The 20,128-nt window shown below is 35.7% G+C and overlaps 2 protein-coding genes across 8 annotated transcripts in view; one reads left to right on the forward strand and one right to left on the reverse strand.

Annotated features, from left to right (window-relative positions):
- CROT (carnitine O-octanoyltransferase) overlaps positions 1-13,578 on the forward strand; it is a 32,981-nt gene extending 19,403 nt beyond the window's left edge. For all 3 annotated transcript variants that reach the window (XM_023505106.2, XM_023505107.2, XM_012551273.3), the window contains exons 7-17: positions 1,828-1,921; positions 2,022-2,147; positions 3,144-3,245; positions 5,937-6,020; positions 6,106-6,213; positions 6,421-6,551; positions 7,052-7,175; positions 10,301-10,379; positions 10,460-10,553; positions 10,682-10,801; positions 12,664-13,578. In XM_023505106.2, the coding sequence (XP_023360874.1) occupies positions 1,828-1,921; positions 2,022-2,147; positions 3,144-3,245; positions 5,937-6,020; positions 6,106-6,213; positions 6,421-6,551; positions 7,052-7,175; positions 10,301-10,379; positions 10,460-10,553; positions 10,682-10,801; positions 12,664-12,784 (1,183 nt within the window). In that variant the 3' untranslated portion in view covers positions 12,785-13,578. The remainder of the gene's footprint in view (positions 1-1,827; positions 1,922-2,021; positions 2,148-3,143; positions 3,246-5,936; positions 6,021-6,105; positions 6,214-6,420; positions 6,552-7,051; positions 7,176-10,300; positions 10,380-10,459; positions 10,554-10,681; positions 10,802-12,663) is intronic.
- Positions 13,579-16,728: 3,150 nt separating this feature from the next.
- LOC100914588 (phosphatidylcholine translocator ABCB4) overlaps positions 16,729-20,128 on the reverse strand; it is a 106,646-nt gene continuing 103,246 nt past the window's right edge. For 4 of the 5 annotated variants that reach the window (XM_031939939.1, XM_031939940.1, XM_031939942.1 and 1 more), the window contains 2 exons: positions 17,135-17,281; positions 16,729-16,988 (listed from right to left, as the gene is read on the reverse strand). In XM_031939939.1, the coding sequence (XP_031795799.1) occupies positions 16,782-16,988; positions 17,135-17,281 (354 nt within the window). In that variant the 3' untranslated portion in view covers positions 16,729-16,781. Of the gene's footprint in view, positions 16,989-17,128; positions 17,282-20,128 lie in introns of those variants that run through there. The other variant, XM_031939941.1, reaches the window with a different exon arrangement.

The raw sequence follows: 20,128 nt of genomic DNA on the forward strand, positions 1-20,128 counted from the left end.
TCTGATTCTAGGGTACCTTTCTAGTTTCATTTCTATTTCTCCCCTGCACAAATTCTATTCTCTAGCCAAAGTGAGCTCTCCAGCTGTTTCCCAAATTACCTTGTGTATTTGTCCAGGGCACCCCCATATCTGAAATGCTCTTCTTAGCAGCTCTGTTGAGGCTTGACACAGATGCCATTTCACTATGCTGCCTTTTCAAACCCTATCACTAATAGTGTCTTACCCACAATGCAAGTAAGTCAAGACAGCCTCCTCATGATGTATTGGTCTTCTTCAAGAACAAAGGGTGAACTACACTCCAGAGCACTTTGTTTTCTCCTTCATCTCCACCTTGCATATTACATTTATCTCTGCACATTTTTTTTTATCCTGTCCCCCTTACCCTCACACCTTGGAGTAGGAGAGCTCTAAAGGCAGGGCAATCTCTTTGCTCTTTGATGAGCACAGGGCCTTCTGTGTACTTAATATGGTTCTGTCAACTTGAATTAAACTTGAAAGCAGATTGCACAATGGAGAAATTTGTCAGTTAATGAAAAAATACTTTGCAGCTGCTGGGGAAGTAGCCCCTTGGAGGAACTCTCCTGCCCCAGAGGGCCTTTCGGCAGTTAAGTGAAGACAGGACAGTTAAGTAGAAGGGAAAACATTTCATCCTCACAATTTGGGGGAGAATATAGGATAAGGGAAATCATGTACACAAGTAAACCATTTTTTAAATATTTATTAAAACATGAAGTTATTGAAGGCTGTTTGCAACAACTCTATTGTAGAAATGAATCCTGAGGTTTTTTCCAACTTTGATCATTGCTTTGATATAGGATGTCATAAGGAAGCCTTGAAACTTTCCTTTAAGAGCTTTTTCCGAAAAGCAACTTTTCCTCATGATAATACTAACTGGCATTTTTAGAGTTCTTTTAAAGTTAGCAAAACACTTCCCATACCTTCTCATTTGAGCCTCACAATAGTCCTGTGAGAGATTAGTATTCTGGGTGTTATTATTCCCATTTTACAGATGAAGAAATTGAGACCAGGTTACCAAGACTAGCCCATGGTCGCAATATAGAGTTAAATAGGGTTAAAGCCCCCACTGTAATGAAAATTCTTTTTATGTACTGCTTAGCTACTAAGTGAAAATATTGCATATGTCAAATCTGTAGTAGATTTTGGGCATGAACATATTTTATACTTAGCTTGAGACCTTAAAGAATGAGTGGAAGCAGAAGAATGTGACCCAAGTGAAAATATTTAAAACAGACCATATTTTCATTTTTTAGGTAAGAAACATATAGTAACATTCATTTCAGATCGGATCAACACAGTGTTTTATGTATTACTGCTTTTGTGTAAGAGTCATCTATTTTAATTTTAATTTTTGGAAAAGTGCTTCTATGAACTAGGGAAAAGTACATATATCATCTTGAAATATGTTATGTCAGTCAAAAAAGCAAATTCATCCAAAATTAAACTAAATTTAAATGTTACTAAAATAATCACTTATATAAAATAATATGACAAGAAAGAAATCCTTTGCCACTTAAATGTCTTGATTCTCTTTCTTAATAGTGACATAAGAGTATTTAAAATATTGATCAATAACAGATTCCTGGGGAAGAAGTAATTGATAAATTATTACACATCTGTCTGGAGAGAGTCTGATTTAAATTTTAGTTTAAATATGAGTTTAATTGGTTTTGTTATTGTTTAAAGTTAATTTCCCCATGAATTTCTTTTTTAAGAACTAAAATATTAGCATTATAGTTTATAATGCAAAAATATCTGTAGTACGTATGCATCCTTAATCCTCTTTTCATCTGAGTATTTTTTTAAAAGGCAGCTTACTTATATCCAAAAGAAATGCCACAGTGAACCTGACGGACCTGGGGTAGCAGCCTTAACCAGTGAAGAGCGAACCCGATGGGCTAAGGTTAATACACGGTTTTTAATTAATTTTTCATATGAAAGACCATTTTGAGATTTAGAGTATCTTGGTTGTCCAACTTAATCAATAACTTTTTGTTTTTTAGGCAAGAGAATATCTGATTAGTCTTGATCCAAAGAATTTGACCATATTGGAAAAAATTCAGAGCAGTTTGTTAGTATATTCCTTAGATGATGCTAGTCCACAAGTAACACCTGAAGATTATTCTGAGGTATGTGTGCAGAACTTTATCTCTATTTCTACATCTCCAATTTCCTTCACGAGACTCTTGGCTTTATTGGAGATACAGGGAATTATTTTACTTTTTAAATATGTTTTAGTTCAAAAGTGGCTCATAAACTATTTCAAAAGTACAGAATTGAGTCAAATTTATAGACATTCAGATGTTTACATTTAGATGTTTAAATATTTAAATGACGAACATAAGCCCAGGATTATGTAATGTTGACAGAAACTTATAATATGTTAAGTAACTATCAAAGGGAATCATAAATGAAAGTTGTCAGTTTATGTGCCCAGAAGATTACAACATTGTTATAAGGAACATAATATATGAAATTCCCATAAGGTAAACACACCAGATTTAACCACATAGTAAATATTATTTCCAGATAATTTTATATTTCTGTAAAACTTGGGGTTAAGCCCTCTCTTTGCTACTGTTCCTTCTAAGACCTCAGCCTTTTCCCTTAATTCAATCACATATGCTGACTTGTTTTTCATTCTTTGCTATGAGAAGAGTTTGGAAATCCAACATTATTTTAATCCTTATTAAAACTTAATCTTAATCTTCTGGAATATAAATGTGAACCTTTTGTACCTGCTATCTGTCATGTAACCAACCACTCAGAGCGTCAGTTTTTTGGTCTCTAAAATAAAGGGGCTGGATTAATTATTCTCTAAAATCCTTCTCATGCAGAATCTTGTGCTTTTGTGAATACCAAAAGCCATGTCTTCTCATTTAGTTTCCTGTACCACCTTGAATATTGGGTTGCTTCCCTTATTTCTCTCTTCTGTAGTAATTCTGAGCTCTAGTGAAGAAAATATGTTATTTGCACAATTAATACCTTTCATATATAGCATTCTAGCTTATTACTTCTTGCTCACAATAGAAAGAAGAGCAAGGTTATGAATAGGTTTTATATGTTAGCCCTTATAAAAAAAATCAATGAAAATTTCAATCATTCAGAAAGTCATTTTGTTTTAGGTAACTACAATGGTGCTTACTGGTGATCCAACTGTACGTTGGGGGGACAAATCCTATAACTTTATTTCCTTTTCCAATGGACTGTTTGGCTGCAATTGTGATGTGAGTGAATTTCTGAACTTACTTTTTTTTTTTCAAATAGTGAAGTTAATTGGAAATGTATTAAAATGCCAATCCTTATACTGTAGTAATTTATGAGTTTATATAAACTTTGTGGCTGTTCCATAATTTTGGTTCTTTTTATACAATTATATAAGAACTATCTATGAGTACAAGTTATAGAAACAAGTGTAATTAATAAAATTCTCACTTGAGGTAGGATGAAGATATTTATCTCTTTATTTCCATTAAGATAAAATGTGAATGTTTGATGTGGAATTTGCATATATGTAGTATAACCTCCTGGAGAACGGATTCTACAATGTGAAGATGACCACTATAGATGGCATTGATATAGAAGGTTTTTTTTTTTTTTAAAGATATTTAAAATCATAGATTACTGGGGTTTTGATCTTATGTTCAAAAATAATAGATAGCTTAATGTGGAGCTGTGAAAAAACAAACTCTCTTTTGGAAGAAAGGAAGGCTGTGTTTTAGAATCAGCTTTACCACTAATTAGCTGTGATAAAGTGTGATTTTAGTGTGATACAGGACAGATCTCCCTTTCTGAGCTATATATTTTTTTCCATTAGTAAAATTAGGATGGGAGGGAAAGCTAAAATCTTCTGTTCTCAGTTGGGCTGGGAGGTGAGAGATGGAATGGTGTGTGGACCCTGTTGCATATAGGGTGTGAAATCACTAAAATATCTTTTAACTTTGGATTTTAGCTGAACTAAATGAAGAATATTTTAGAGTTGAAAACCCTTTTTTTTAGTAGATTTCTATGTCTTAATAGTCAAATTTAGCTTTTATCTTGTTTTGAGTTTAATGATTTTATTGTCTCTTTATTAGAATGTAAGCTTCTTGGGGGCAAAAATGGTTTTTGCTTTTTCTTTGTATCCTCAGGACTAAAAACAGAGTTTGTCCCATAGTAAGCACTTAATGCATGCCGGTTGATTAGTTTTTTTTTTTTCCTTTTTTTCCCCCTCAGGCAATTGGGGTTAAGTGACTTGTCCAGGGTCACACAGCTAAGTGTTAAGTGTCTGAGATTAGATTTGAACTCAGGTTCTTCTGACTTCAGAGCTGGTGCTCTATCCACTGTGCCAACCAGCTGCCCCTGGTTGATTGATTTTTGCTGGACTTGAATGGCAGTCATAGCTAGAATCCCATGAGTTTTCTGTAGAGCTCCATTCCACCATTTTCTTTGCCTTACTTCATCAAGATTTCTTCTCCCCACTTCCCTATTCTTCCCTGCCACAATCTTTCATTATCTGGGAGATCTAGGGAACATACAAAGACTTCCCCTGCTGCCACACCCAGAGGCACCTCTGCCTTGGCTAGCTTCCTGTTATTCCTGCTTCTCATCACAATCACTTACAGCTAATTCTTCACGGTTTCTCTGTGTGTTAAAGTATGTGATTATTTATTGCCCTTATTTTATGTTTGGGGAAATGGAAGCTTAGAGCAGTTAAATAATTCCTCATGGTCACAGAACTAAGCTAAGATTCAGCTCACATCTTCCAAGTTCAGTGCTCTTTTCAGTGTCCTGCTTCTTACTCTGCCTAGGAGTGCGAAATGCAATTGATATTGGCAGCTATGGTGGTAAGTAGTGAGGTGGTGAAGCAGAAAGAGAGATGGGGTAAAAACAACAATTGAATGGAAATCAGGTTATCAAGGAATTGTGAGTAGTGAGAGATCAGAGGCAAGAGATTTGCCATCCAGTGTTCATGAGGAAAAAATGTCCCAAAGGGGAATTGTAATAATGACTGTATTAGGCCCATATTCACTAACAGCTCACTTTTTTTTTTAACCTTTCTCAAATTCCAAATATTGTTTGTGATCTACACATTGAAAGCAATTGTAGGGATAGTCAAATTGGCTTTTGTCTTTACTTAAGCAAATTCATGATTTTCTAGAACACTGACTCTCAATTCCCTATGTTTCTGTGACTTCCAAATTGTCATTAGAATAATTACTTTTCCCAAATTAGAAGCAATTACTTTCCCCAAATTTTCCTAGTATACTTACACATACCCTGAATCTTTCTCAATACTATCTTGGAATCTCTGGTTGGGAAAATTCAAATTTTTATATTAGCTTCATGTAAATTATGTCACGCACCAGTAGCGGAACCTTACCATGGAGATTGGGCAGTGACAAGAATAGAGCAGGAGACCTAGGTCCTCCTAACAGCTTTGTCATTAACTAGCTGTTAATTGGGCAAATTATTTAATTTTCCCAGATTTTCTTATCTGGAAAATAATAGGCTTAGAATAGATGATCCCCAAGGTTTCTTCGGGCTCTAACATTGTGCCACTGAAGTTTTTAATTCTAGGATCTATATCTATACCTTTAAAAATTAGATAATATGTGTGTATCTAATTTATATTTTAATATATTTAACATCTACTGGTCATCCTGCCATCTAGGGGAGGGGGTGGGGGGGTAAGAGGTAAAAAAAATTGGAACAAGAGATTTGACAATTGTTAATGCTGTAAAGTTACCCATGTATATATCCTGTAAATAAAAGGCTATTAAATTTTAAAAAATTAGATAATATGGCATTAGGGAACATTAAGAAATATTTTATTTTTCAACTGTAGTAAATTCTGCTGAAGAATGGAGGGAAAATGAAAATGAACTTATTCTATGAAACTTTAAGTCTTTTAAACTTATACACCTTGTTTATTATAGCATGCACCTTATGATGCTATGGTCATGGTTGATATCTGTCATTATGTTGATCAGAAGATCTTTGAAAATGAGGGGAGATGGAAGGTATGTTTGACAAAATATTTCACTTGTTTCTGGTCTATCTATTTTCTTTTTAAAAATTACATTTCCAGATCTTTTTATTTTTCAGGGTTCTGAAAAAGTGAGAGATATCCCACCACCAGAGGAGCTTGTTTTCACTGTGGACCATAAAGTATTAGATGACATTGACCGAGCTAAGGAGCAGTATCTCAAGCAGGTGGATTTTATACAATTTTTCATTACTAGTGTTTTTTTTTAACCTTGTGTAAATTGATCATTTTGCAATTAGCAGACCATAAGTGCAGTTATAATGTAAATGGCTCTGGATTTTTCCAGATGACTCATTGAATGTAACTTGGGTAAATCCCCTGGGTGTACTGTGTGGACTTTTTTTTTTTTTCTGACTATTTTCCCATTTTGTTAGGGATCAGATTTGCAGATTGTGGCTTATGCCTTTAAATCCTTTGGCAAAATGCAAACCAAGAAGAAGCAACTTCATCCTGATGCCTTTATTCAGCTTGCACTTCAGCTGGCCTACTACAGACTTCATGAATGGTGAGGAGAAGGCTGGCTCAGCCCCTGGCCTTCAGATTTATACACTTATAAGGAGCTGTGTATTATGCTGAATAGTTAAAGTCAGGGCTCTAGCCTTTTTTCCTTGGGTGTCTTCCTATCTTTTTACCTCTTCTGTTGAATACTATGTCCTCAGCTTTTTCTGCCATTGCTGTTTTTCAGTGTTAACTGATGATTTTTTTTTCCTAAACCAGAATTTAGGAAAATAAATTAAACATCTTATAAAATCACTATCTTTTGGACAAGGATGACTAATTCTATGCTGTATTTTTGGACATAGAAGTCATTGACCAAAGCAGAAATTGTGGAAAGTGAACATAGTTTGTATTTCTGGAAGAAGTGAAGCAGTTCATTAGATTGAATCTTTTTAAAAATACATTTTTTTGTTTAAGGAAATGGAAACAACTTGGGATGAATTTTTTTTTCTTATGAGAAAATACTTTTTGAGATAGTCCTTAATTTAAATTTTTTTTCCCTTTTAGCCCAGGTAGTTGTTATGAAACTGCTATGACAAGGGCTTATTACCATGGTCGCACAGAGACTGTGAGGTCATGTACTTTGGAAGCAGTTGACTGGTGCCAAACCATGGAGGATCCTTCTGCAAGTGTAAGTGTTGAAAAATGACTTTTTAAAGATTACCTTCCAATAGCCCCTCCTTTTCTTAATTTTCCATTTGAAAAATCCATATGAAATTTTATTGGACAATTTAAAGATGAAAAACAATTTTGAAATTTCATTTGATATTCATAATATTTCTTCATGTTAAATCTGCACATGTGCACAACAGAAATATTTAGAGACTTGGAAAGGCAATGATGGAAAGAGAAATTCTCTCTGAGGATTTTTTTTTGTAAATTTTTCATATTTTAAACTTACACAGAATGAAAAAGAAAAAAATGCCATATACACACATATACACAGCAGAATATGAAAGGATTCATTGTTAAAATAAGAAATAGTCATTTCAAGGAAACCTATATAATAAACACTACACATTGTTTTCAGAGCTTGCTTCCTTTTTGATTTGCTTTTGTTTTCCATGTACTTTTTACTTTATTTTTTTTTCTTTTCCCTTCCTCCCTTCTACCTCACCACACTCTAAAGAAGGCTGTTACAGTTGAATGTAGATACATATGCATATGCAGAGATATCTATAAACATCCACACACATATATGTATATATATATATATACACTCATATACATATATATGACCATACTATATTTATTTACACTTGTTATCTGTTTCTCTGAAGGTGGATAGGATCTTTCTTCATAGGCCCAGTCTTTCCATATCTTTCTAAATCAACCAATCATCATTTCCTATATCACAACAGTATTCCAAACAAATTGCATCCCATATGAGCAATTGTCTTTGGAAGGTTTTTCCCAATTTTCTGCATTCCTTCTATTCTTGGCTGCATAGGCTTTAATTATACAGGAAATTTTTAATTTAAAATAATTGACATTAACCTTTGTATCTTCTCCCTTATAATATTGTTTAAGTCTGATACTACTGAATCTACTTTCTTTATATCTTTTTTCCTTATTTCTTTGAAATTCCTGACCTTTTTCTCTTCCAAATGAACTTTGTTGTTATTTTTTCTAACTTAGTAAAATAAATTTTTAATAATTTAATACTGATGACATTAAATATATTGATTAAGTAAAATTGTCACTTTAAAATTATATTGACTTTACCTATCAATGAATAATAAATATTACTTCAGTTATTTAGATTGGAGTTAATTTGTATAAAAAGTGTTTTATGTTCATGTAGTTCCTATGGTAGGTATATGTTTTATATATTGTCTAGGTAATTTAAATATAAATTTTATATGCTGTCTGGGTAAATTAAATTTTAAATTAAAATTTTAAATCTCAAACAATATTGAATAATATTGCTGACACAGTTTCTCTGTTTTCACTTTTGATTAAATCCTTTAACTTTTACTTTGTCTGAGATCATGATGATTATCCCAGTTTTTAAATATATAATAAATGTTATTCCTGTCCTTCATTTTATCTTTGTGTGTATCTCTCATTTTTATGTTTCCTAAAAGCAACATGACGGATTCAAATTATCAGTCTGCTATCCATTTCTGCTTTATGGGTAAATTTGTCCCATTTACATTCTAAGCTAAATCACTTGTGTATTTTCCTCCTTCCTATTTTTCCTCATTATCCTTCTTACCCTATTTTTTCTGTCCTTTCTTACTTCTCTGCTTTACTTCTACCACAATCTTGCCTTCCTATTCTTTAATTTGTCCACACTTCTGATTCAATACAATTCCATCTTAAGATGGAAAAATGCCATCCGCATCCAGAGAGAGAACTATTACAGACTGAATTCATATTGAAAGCATAACATTTTCACCATTTTGTTTGTTTGCTTTTTCTTTCTTGTGGCTTTTTCCATTTTGGTTTGCTTTTTCTTGCACAATGTGACAAATATGAAAATATGTTTAAAAGGACTGAACATGTTTAACCTGGATCAGATTGCTTGATGTCTTGGGAATGGTAAAGGTAAGGGAGGAAGGGAGAAAAAAATTGGACCATGAAGTAGTACAAAAATGAATGTTAAAAATTATCTTTACATTATTTGGAAAAATAAAATACTATTGAGGGGGAAAAAACCTATCCACCCCTCTAAGAATCTATCCCTTGTTCTCTCCCGTGACCCTATCCCTATTATTTTTTCTCAATTTAGAAGACTTTTATATGGATATATTTCCCTCTTTAGCCCATTCCTGATGAGAGTTCCAGTACTATTCACCCTCTCCCCACTAATTTCTTCTGTATCAGTTTTTCCTTTTATGCTTCATTTGTATGAGATAATTACTCTTTTTTTTCTCTCTCTCCCTACTTATTTTTTTAATGTTATTTTAACAATCATTCCATCATAACTCATCTCAAAAAACCTAGAACTTAAGGGAAATTTTGATATATAATGATATATAACACCCAGAAATTTTTCCCTTAAGTTCTAGGTTTTTTGTTACAAAAACTTGAAAATCTTTCAGTTTGTTAAATGTTTATTTTTTTTTCATTCAAGTTTATACTTTTCTGGGTAAGTTATCCTTGGTCACAATCCCAGCTCTTTTGCTCTACAGAATTTAGTATTCCAAGACCTACAGTCCTTTAATGTTGTAGCTGCTAGGTCTTATCTAATCCTGCTCGAAGCTCCATAATATTAATTTTTTTTTCCTGAGGAGTATTTTTTGGTGTCGGTTTCTGTACAAGTTTAAGTTGATGATGGTGTGGCTGCTATGACAGTGCTGATGGGGCTGCAAATACCACATAAGAATAATAAAGCTGATACTTTATAAAGTATCTCTGGCATTTTAAAGAAGAATTTTTTTCAAACACATTTGTTTATTATTACCATTTTGAGAAGTTCTTTCTTTCCAGTGGCTCCATACACTAGAACAACCTAGGTGTGTGTTAATTTAATTACATAATAAATGACTTTATAATTTTTGTAATTTTTGCTTTACTTTTATTTCCATTTTACACACTTTTATTTCTGTATTCATATAGGAATAATAAGCAAGAAGCACATTACTTTTGAGAAAAGAAAGTCAGTAGAAGGAAAAAGGCAGAAAAAAGAAAATTGTCTATTCCATTTTCTCATAATTTTTGCATGTTCTCTCATGAATGACAATCTAAAGAAGCCTGAACTTCTGTTTTGGTACTTTCCTCTTAAAGTGTGTCTTCTTTTTGTTAACACAGCTTCATAAACGGCAGCAAAAGATGTTACAGGCTTTTGCAAAGCACAGTAAAATGATGAAAGAATGTTCATCTGGAAAAGGTACTTAATATTTTAGTATTCTTTGTATTTTCTGTCGTCAGAAATGTTTCACTGACTCAGAGCCTTGTGATTCTCCGCAGGATTTGATCGTCACCTTTTAGGTCTCTTTCTCATAGCCAAAGAGGAGGGGTTGCCCATTCCAGAACTCTTTACAGACCCTCTTTTCTACAAAAGGTAATTTATTTGATGTTTTTAACATCAAATTTTGTTGCCTTGAAAAAAGCCTTTTCTTTGATTAGTCTGATGTTACAAAGCCCTTTCAAAAACATTGTAACCACAATAAAATTTCCTTTGTTATGCAGTGGAGGGGGTGGAAATTTTGTCCTGTCAACCAGCCTTCTGGGTTACACACGAGTCCATGGAGTGGTAGTTCCCATGATTCACCGGGGCTATGGCTTTTTCTACCACATCCGAGATGACAGGTGAAGCTGTTTACTTCTTCTCTGGTATTCTTTTGAGTTAGATAATTATCATTTCTGCCTCTTTGAATTTCTTTTCCATGCTGTGATTTTATTGATGATAACTGTGCTAATGACATCAGCTCTATAGTTACAGGTCAATATGGGTACCTAGAAGCTTTGGTTTTTGTCCTTTGTGTTCTTAGTATATGCTGGTGTTTGTCCTGTCCCCCTCTATTAAACTGTATATATACTGAATAGGTCATTGCCAATCATTAGTTTTTACACATTAAGAGTAAATGAGTATTGTGTTGAAGCTGGATCCTTCATCTTTCCCTTTTTCTCTCTTCTTCCTCTTCCTCCTCCATTATCCCTCCTTTTGCCAAATTCCTACTAAACCCAAGGTACTGTATGTCTTAGATTCTGTTCAAAAATTTGCTTATGAGATATGGCAGAGAATTCGTCTGCATAGAAAGTTAGACGATTAGTATTTTATCATTGCCAGCTATGTGCCAGGCACCGTGCTAAGTGCTGAGGATACAAGGAAAAGCAGAAAAGTCTTTGCTCTCAAAAAGCTACCAGTCTTACTAGGGGGACGACATAGTCCTCTGTACCAACAAGATCTATTCAGGTTAAATCCGCACTAATCTCGGAGGGAAGACACTGAGATTTAGGAAGACTGGCAAAGTTTTTTTTACAAAAGGTGAGACTGGAAAGTGGCTAGGGACTCTAGGAGGTGGGAGTAAAGAGGGAGAGTTTGCCAGGCATAAGGACAACCAGTGAAAACATTGGGAGTAGAGAAATAAAGGATCATGTAAAAGGAACCGGGAGGAGGCCTGTGTCATCAGATCAAAGAGTAAATATGAGGGTATATCAAGTCAGAAAGCTGGAAAAGGTAGGAATGGGCCAGATTGTACAAGCCTTTGATAGGCAATTTGAGAATTTTATATTTTCATTAGATATTTGAAGGCTTCTGGAATTTATTAACTGGGAGGGGTGATTGACTGGGAGATTTAAAATGATCCGTTTGACAGATTTCATCTAGCCAAGTTGCCCTTATCTTATGCTTGGGAAGCTAATCTTTTTTAGACTGAAGTATAAAACTTTAGATTTATCCCTGTTAAATTTCATCTTAAAAGATTTGGCTCAGTATTCTAGCTCTGGTCTTTTTGTATCTTAATGGGAACCAAACATTAACAACTCTTTTAAGCTTTATATGATATATCACTTGTCTGGATCACAAGCTCAATTATAACTCAGAAATCTCCATAAGAAATGGGGAATATATATTAAGTTAGGGAAAGAGACTTAAAGCAGAGAGGTCAGCCCTTGGGCTGCTGCAAACAGTAGAGAGGAGAGTTGATGATGGCCCGTCCCAGGATAGTGTCAGTGTCAGAAGATAAGGGAGTCTATCCAAAAGATGTTATGAAAATAGAAATGACATTGGAAATGGTGGGGGTTACAGCTGAGGAATCGAGGATCCTGGATCAGGAACCTGAGTGACTGGGAAGATGGTGGTACCCTTGTGACTGGGTGCTTCCTATGGTGCAAGTTCATTTAGGCTGTGTTAGGTTTGGCTCTTGTTTATAGGTAGGGAAGGAGAAGAGAAGAAAACATTAAGGTTAGGTAGGATACATGGTGATGAAAGGGCAGGAAGAGCAGGAAAAAAAGTATAGAGCAAAAATGGGAGGAGGTATTAAGAGGGGGGAGCTCCCTTAAAGATTTTGTAATTCTGTTCAAGTTGCGTGCTAACCAAATAGGATTATGGCGCTGACCTGAGCGATAGAGGTAGGAGACCAGGGTTATAAAGGGTTTTCTTAACTGTTACAATTTAGAACCTACAGGGACATGATCTCGTATAACCTTTATGTATTTATGCCATGCAGGTTTGTCGTGGCCTGTACAGCTTGGAAATCATGTGCAGAGACCGATGCGGAAAAGCTGGTTAAGATGGTATTCCAATGTTTCTACGATATGATGCAGTTGATGAATACTGCCCAGCTTTAGAGAATGATTCTGAATTAAGTCCGTACCAAAATACGTCGTTAAAAAGTGTGTGGAGCATGGGTTGGGGCTGTGCAGAAGCATCTTGACTTGATGAAAAGTAGTTAAATGTTGTAGTCGTTAAGAATCTGTCAATATTATACTCCCTGTAGCATTTATTGCCATGTATATTTGAAATACAGCACCGCCCCTAAACTGAATGCAACTCTTGCAGCAATAAAATAGTATAGAACTATGCGATGCATAATATATGCCGCAACAATGCAAACCCATCCATTTTCCTAGTGCAGTTCTTACTCCAGCTTTGTAAGAGATTTGTGTTGGTATCTGTATAAAACATGGACGTTTTCTTCCCTGGTCAGTGTCTGATTTACACGTTCCACCCTCCATGCACTTTATCTCTTTCTAGCTGCCAAAGGGCATGACGAATATGTTCAGAGGCTCAGCTACCTAAAATTCATGTCTTATACTTCTACTACAGAGAGACCAGGCCCAGACTTGCCATGTGTGAGGGAAGAGACCACTAGAATTTTATCCTATCTTGAAAAAACGACTGTGGAGAACCACAAACACTGGGTTGTTGATGCTAAAGAGATAGTTTACCTAACAAAATAGATTATCATGTACTGCTTCTTCACAAATATAAGTCAAAACACTTGACTTAAAGTTAATTTTCAAAAATTTGGGAAGGGTTAAATGGCAAATTCTCAGGATCTTCTACTCTGCTTTTTCATCATTTTTTTTTCTATATACAATTTTGTAGTTTGCACTCAGAAAATAAAACTTATTGAATCATTTCTTTTGTGTGTTTAAACTTAGTGCCATTTTGAGGAATTTTGAAGGATTTGCCTGACTTATCACAGAAATAATCTTTTCAGCATACTTAATGTTCTTTCCAGTCCTCAGATCTTGGTAACAGTTCAGTTCACCCTGATTTTGATAACAATAAGAATACCACTCTTCTGTTTATTCTCACTCATCTCATAGAAATGAAGGAGGTTTGAGTCCTGAATCCAAATTAGAAGTAGAAATTTACATGTTGCTTGAAGACCTCCAAGAAGGAGAAGCCCATTAGCTTCCACTATTGAACACATTTATCTTTTTAGCTTTATCTATTGCCCCTGGTTCTGCCTTCTAGGGCCAAACAAAAATACTTTAAACATCCTACTCTTAAAATATGGCATCTAGAATCAAACATAATAGTTTAGCTACAATACAGTTGTGCGACTATTCTCTCCTTCCTTCTGGTCACTTCCCCTCAGTGAAGCCTAAGATTAAAAAAAAAATTAGATTCTCTGGCTTGTCATACTGACCCATTGACTATTATTTGGTTCACTAATCCTACATTCCATCTTTGGCAGATGAACTTTTATCTAGATATGTCACTCCCGTTTTACACTTGTTAAGCTGATTTTTAAAATCCAGTTACAAAACTTCACATTTATCCCTAATAAATTTCATCTTACTAAATTGGGCCCTGTGTTCTGGCTTGTTAATCTATTGCATCTTAATTGGCATCAAACGCGCTATCCTCCCTAGCTTTATGTCATGTGCCAATTATATAAACCTGTCATCCTTGTCTCTGAGGGATCAGAAGACCCAGGCTCAAATATATATCAGAAATTCCCAGCAGGAATGGGAGACACACAATTGCATTAGGATCAAGGAGACAAAACTCACCAAGAAACTACTTTCTTTAGTTTATTTTTTTCTTGAATGGCATAGTAGAATGAAAGAGCGCTGGATTTAGGATCAGAGGACCAGGTTTTGAATCTGTTCTCCAGCTCACTGTTTATGTAACTGGCCAAGTTATCTCTCTTTCCTCACTGGGAAACCAAGACTGGACATTTTAGAAAAGAGTATGAGCCATTAAAAGGAAAAACCAAGAATACCATCCTTGACCATTAATACTAGGCTAAATTACCCAGAAATGGTAGACTAAAAAAATGTTTAAATGACATTTTCCAGTTTCTTCTCCTCCTTCTCCTCTATTCTCTTCTCTTTTCTTCCTCTTCTTCCTTCCTTTCTTCCTTCTTTCCTTTCTTTTTCTTTCTTTCTTTCTCTTTCTTTTTCTTTCTTTCTTTTCTTCTTTCCTTTTTCCTTCCTTCCTTCCTTTCTTTCTCTTCCTTCCTTCCTTTTTTTCTTTCTTTCTTCTTCCTTCTCCTCAAGTCACTTTTTAAACTTCTCAGACCTCAGTTTTCTCATATATAAAATGAAAAGTCTGGACTTGGTAATCTCTGATATCCCTTTTGGTTGGAAATAGAAATCTGTGAATAAGTTCAATTTCATTTTTCATAGACTTTGAAGACATACATTTTGTTTCCCCAGATAGAATGTAAACTTCTTGAGGGAAGAGACTATTTTTGTTTTGGATTTGACAATTTCTAGGACACTGCCTGCTATAAAACCTGTACCTAATGTTTATTGATTAATTTTTAAATGGACGTAGATTGAAAAACTTTAAGCAAGCAGAGATTAAAAATATTGATCAACTATAGCATGATGTCATGGGAAAAAATGAAGATTCGGAGTCAGTGGATCTGAATATAAATTCTGACTGCCACTAATTGCCATTGTGGCCTTTATTCATTTAAGAAATGAAGCAGTTAGGCTGGATGACTTTTAAGGTCCTTTCCAGTTCTAAATCTATCTATCATCTATCTATCATCCATCTATCTAAAAACATCTATGAAAAACTTGATGTTATAGTACACCAATATTTTCATGCCTTCTGTTTTTCAAGTGACCATCCTCCACTTAGGAATTTATTTTTCCTTTATACTTTGCTAGGAGATTTCAGAAAAGCAGATTTTGGCTCCTCATAAGGAAAAAAAAAACTTCCTAGTAATGAAGGGGTTCAAAAGTGGGATGTGATGCCTCACAGGCAGTGAGGTCTCTGTTACTGGAGGTCTTTAGGCAAAGGCTGGTTTTCAAGCTGACCAGTCAGAAAATCCTTGTTATAATGAAATAGGGCAAGCAAAGGTCTCCGTGGAGCATGTTGGACTGACTCTCTGTGACCTTCATTTGGGAGAATATGAACACGAGTCACAGGAAGGCATGTTTTGTTGGTGGAAACTCCCATATCAGTGAGATCACAGATTTGTTTGAATATTACCTTTGCCATGTGGATGCGTGCCCACTTTGCTTTTATCTCAAACATTTTTCATTTAATTGGCTTAGATCCATATATCCCCTATTGGGGATCATATAGGGGATCCTGACTGTGTCATCTTTTATCCCAGGTATCAGTCCCCTGTCAATCCCATCTAGAAACCTTTACCCATTTGGAAGACTTGGGGTCAAATGAAGTCTCCCACATCAGAAATGAGTGGCGGTAGTGGGGGAGGCAGCCATACTGAGTCAAGGGAAAGGTCAAGAGAGGCAAGGCCCACAAGAAATCCTACTTTGATCATCACAGTAAAGTGGATACCGTCATCATCTAGTCCCACTGTTCTCTCCATACAATAAGAATCTTCCCGATTATTGGCAATTTTCCCTAATTTTACAATTATACCCACCTGAATTTTACAGGACATGTATTCAAATATGTACTACCTAAAAGACCTTGGCCCAGTTAATCCTTTGAGACTTCAATTTTTTCAGTTTTGAAATGGTTGTTTGAACTATATGATTTCTAAGTCCTTTCCTACTTTAACTCCTATGATCTTTTGATTTTCTTATCTGAGTACTTATGTTACAATAGGCAAAAAGGTTGGGCTGCAATATCACATTCCTTTAGTGGATGTGATTCACTTGTATATGAACTCAACCCCTCCCTCTGCAACTTCCTTGAGTTTCAGGAATTTATTTCTTTAAATCAGATCCCTACTATCAGTTTCATAAAAATAAAATAAAATTTACCAGAGCTACTAGAGCTTATCTGGAGCAAAATTTAACTCCAGCTGGTGATCACTTATTATTATCAGAACTTTCATTACAAGACAAAAAATAGTGAAATAGGATGTACGTTTATTTCTAAGAAATGGAAAATAACAAGAGTTCATAAGTTCTGTGTCCCAGTCTGAACGTTGACCAGTGAAAAATAGATGCCTTTCTGAGCCAGCAGCTGTTGGTGTGTTCCCTGTTCTTTGACCTTGCCATTCTGGAAAACCACGATAAGGTCGGCATTCTGGATGGTGGAGAGGCGGTGAGCGATCACAATACACGTACGACCTTCTCTGGCCTTGTCCAGGGCTTCTTGAACAATCTGTCGGTAAGCAAAATATAAGGTATTTTTAGGAATTCACAATTGGTCTTCTTCCTTAACACTGTTTTCTTCTATTTTGATCACAGTCTTTTATTTTACAAATTAAATATGCAATATTTACACATTAAATATGTAATAGCTTATACCTTTTCACTTTCTGTATCCAGTGCTGATGTGGCTTCATCCAACAGGAGGATTCGAGGATGTCTGATGAGGGCTCGAGCAATAGCGATACGCTGTTTCTGACCCCCTGAGAGTTGAGTCCCTTTGTCTCCCACCCTGGTTTCATATTTCTGAAAGAACATTTTGAATAGATCACTACAGGAACTGAAATCTAACTCAGAAAAAGTCAATTTGATATATCATATTTCAGGTCTAGTAAAACAATTCTTCAAAGGAAAAAAAAGATTTTAGAAGAAAAATTATTATAGATATTCAGATGAATGTCCTTTTGGAACAGTAGTTGTTTCAGTTTTTGTGAAAAATTTTCCCCTACCAATTTAGCAATTCATTTTCAAAATTAAACCACAACGCTTAGTTTAGATTCAAAGATTAACATCTGTAATTCTTAATTTTCCAGCAAAAGTTTGGCAGTGTCATGTAATGACAAATCTGATGCATTTGTATTTATTAAGTATTATTAGGAACATTCATTAAGTGCTTGCTTTATAAGCACACATATGATACCTTGGGAATACCAAAGTAGCTGTATTATATAATTTACTCTTAAGGAGTTCATAGACTAACAGGGAGGAAAGAAATGTAATTTCAGAAATTTAAGGAAGGAGAAAGCACTTTCATTTGGGGAAATAGGGATGGAAAACTTTCAAGGAGGAGAAATCATATGGGATTTTAAAATCTAAGGGTTAAAAGGGACTTTAATAGTAATCTAGTCCAGTCTATATCTGACAAGATGATCTTTCTGTAATTCAAGGGAGCCTACTGCCTCCTAAGGGAGCCCTTTCTACTGGGATAATTCTAAAAGGAAGTTTTTTCTTACATTAAACCTAAATCTATCTCACGGAAAAATCTAGTCCACTCTCTGGGACCAGGCTCAGGACTAATCCTTCTTCCCCATCACAATCCTTCAGATACCTGAAGACAGATCGCATGGTTTTCCTTAAGTTTTGTCTTTTCCAGGATAAAATAGCTGCCTGTTCCTTTAAACAATTTTCACATGACATGAACCCAAGGCCCTTCCTCATCCTGGCTGTATGTTCTGCAGCTTCTCAATATTTTTCCTAAACTGTAGTATCCAGAGTGGAACACAACACTCTTGTTGGAGTCTGAGTAGAGCAAGGTATAACAGATATGTCATCTCCCTACTCGGTCCTAGTCACTATCCCTTACTGCTCCATTCCATTGCTGACTGACATCAAGGTTTCAGTGTAGAGACTGAAAGTCTAAAAAAGGTGTGCTTGAATCAGACAAGAGAGCACTTAAGGCTAATTACCTATTTGATGTAAGATAATGGTTCTATAAGCATATATTTAGATGATGACTCTCCTCATGATTGGTGCTTGCTGAATACTTGGTGGCGAGGTAATCATAGGCAAGGACTGGAGGGCTGAGAGAGAGAAGTCAGAGTCATTTGGCAACAGGATGAGGAGGAGAGGCTGGAGACTCTGCCTCGTGGCAGCTTGCCTGCCTCCTTCACTTCTCCCCCTAAAGATCAAGGATTTTGATTTATCCTGAGCTGATTCTGAGGCCCTCCAGGGAGCTAGCCTGTACTTTACATTTTAGTGCACTAAACCTCCCACCTCTTTCTCAGATTGTTTTGTCTGGCCATATTTCCATTATTTTATATTTTATAAAGTTGGGGTTTTGAACCTAAGCATAAGTTACATGTATTCCCTATTAAATAGCATAGTAATAGATTCAACCCTTAGTGCAGCCTTGGAAGAAGCAGATAATTCAACAGAAACTTGGAGGTAGGCTACTTCCAGACATGGGAACAAGTCAAAGACAAAACTAAGAGATTCCTCTTTGGGATGGCAATCTCCTGACCTTCCCCCCCTCTCACTTACTCTGCCTCTTCTTGTTCCTTGCCCTCACTGTAATTCTTCTCGCTAACAACATTTTTAATGCTCGCTATTGTTGTTCTCCAGTCTTGATTCCGTGTTCGGCTCCTTAAATAACACTTGCTTCTTTACCCTTGAATCTTTTACCCCCTTCTTGGTCTGCCATTTTTGACCTGTTGGTCTTCTGTCTAACATCTTTAGTCTTGCTCGTAAATATTCTTATTCATGCTGAAGAAAATAAGGGAACTTGCCCGGTGGGTCCACTATAGATGTATGCTCACTAATAGCAACTGGACTCTCATTACTGAACAGCAATCCTTGGAACTGTCATTTAGAGATTCTCTATCACGTTACTTACAGTTGTTGTTCCAACCAGAAAGGTTGAGAGAAACTCAAGACTCAACTTCATCTCTTTCTCACTTTCACCTTTATTGATTTTAAAACCATAAGATGCCACACTTTCTTCTCCCTCTCTCCCACTCTTAATCTGGGTTGACACGCCTCTTGTACAGTCCCCGAGTCTACAGCAGGCTTCCTTCATGCCAGAGCTACCCGACACTTTTATCTTTGTTCTCACTTCCTCCCAGTTTTTTTTTCTATGATCTTGCTCTGAATCATCCCCTCTCTCTCATGATCTTTAGTTTGTCTTTCAATGTTCCTTCCCATGAGGCTAAAACATGCTTAGGTTTCTGTTTTCTGAGTGTACAGAAAATAAGCACACACCCTCATCCCCCCTTCGCCAACCACTTCATAGGCCAATGTGTCTTATCTATTGAGAGCATTTTGTGAGAAGGAGCTGGACGGGAACTTAAGAAATCTTACGATATTCTGGCTTTGGCACTAGCCGTGGCATCCAGGCAAGGCACTCGACTGCTCAGAGTTTCAAATTGTTCATATTTAAAATGTAGGAAAATAACATTTATATAAGGAGGGTTTGAGGGCTGAATAACATGCGGGAATTTGTAGTTCAGAGGGATTCCACCCTCTCACAATCGTGAGACTCTTATCATCTTTGAGCCAGAAGCTGGACTTGTTTCATGCCTGGAAGTTTTTCATGGGATACACATATCCTGTGAGAGACAGCCTGAAGAGAGGAGGCTGCGGAGCTAAACCTCAGTA

The sequence above is a fragment of the Sarcophilus harrisii genome, chromosome 5 (assembly GCF_902635505.1).
Source record: "Sarcophilus harrisii chromosome 5, mSarHar1.11, whole genome shotgun sequence".
Taxonomy (NCBI): Eukaryota; Metazoa; Chordata; class Mammalia; order Dasyuromorphia; family Dasyuridae; genus Sarcophilus; species Sarcophilus harrisii.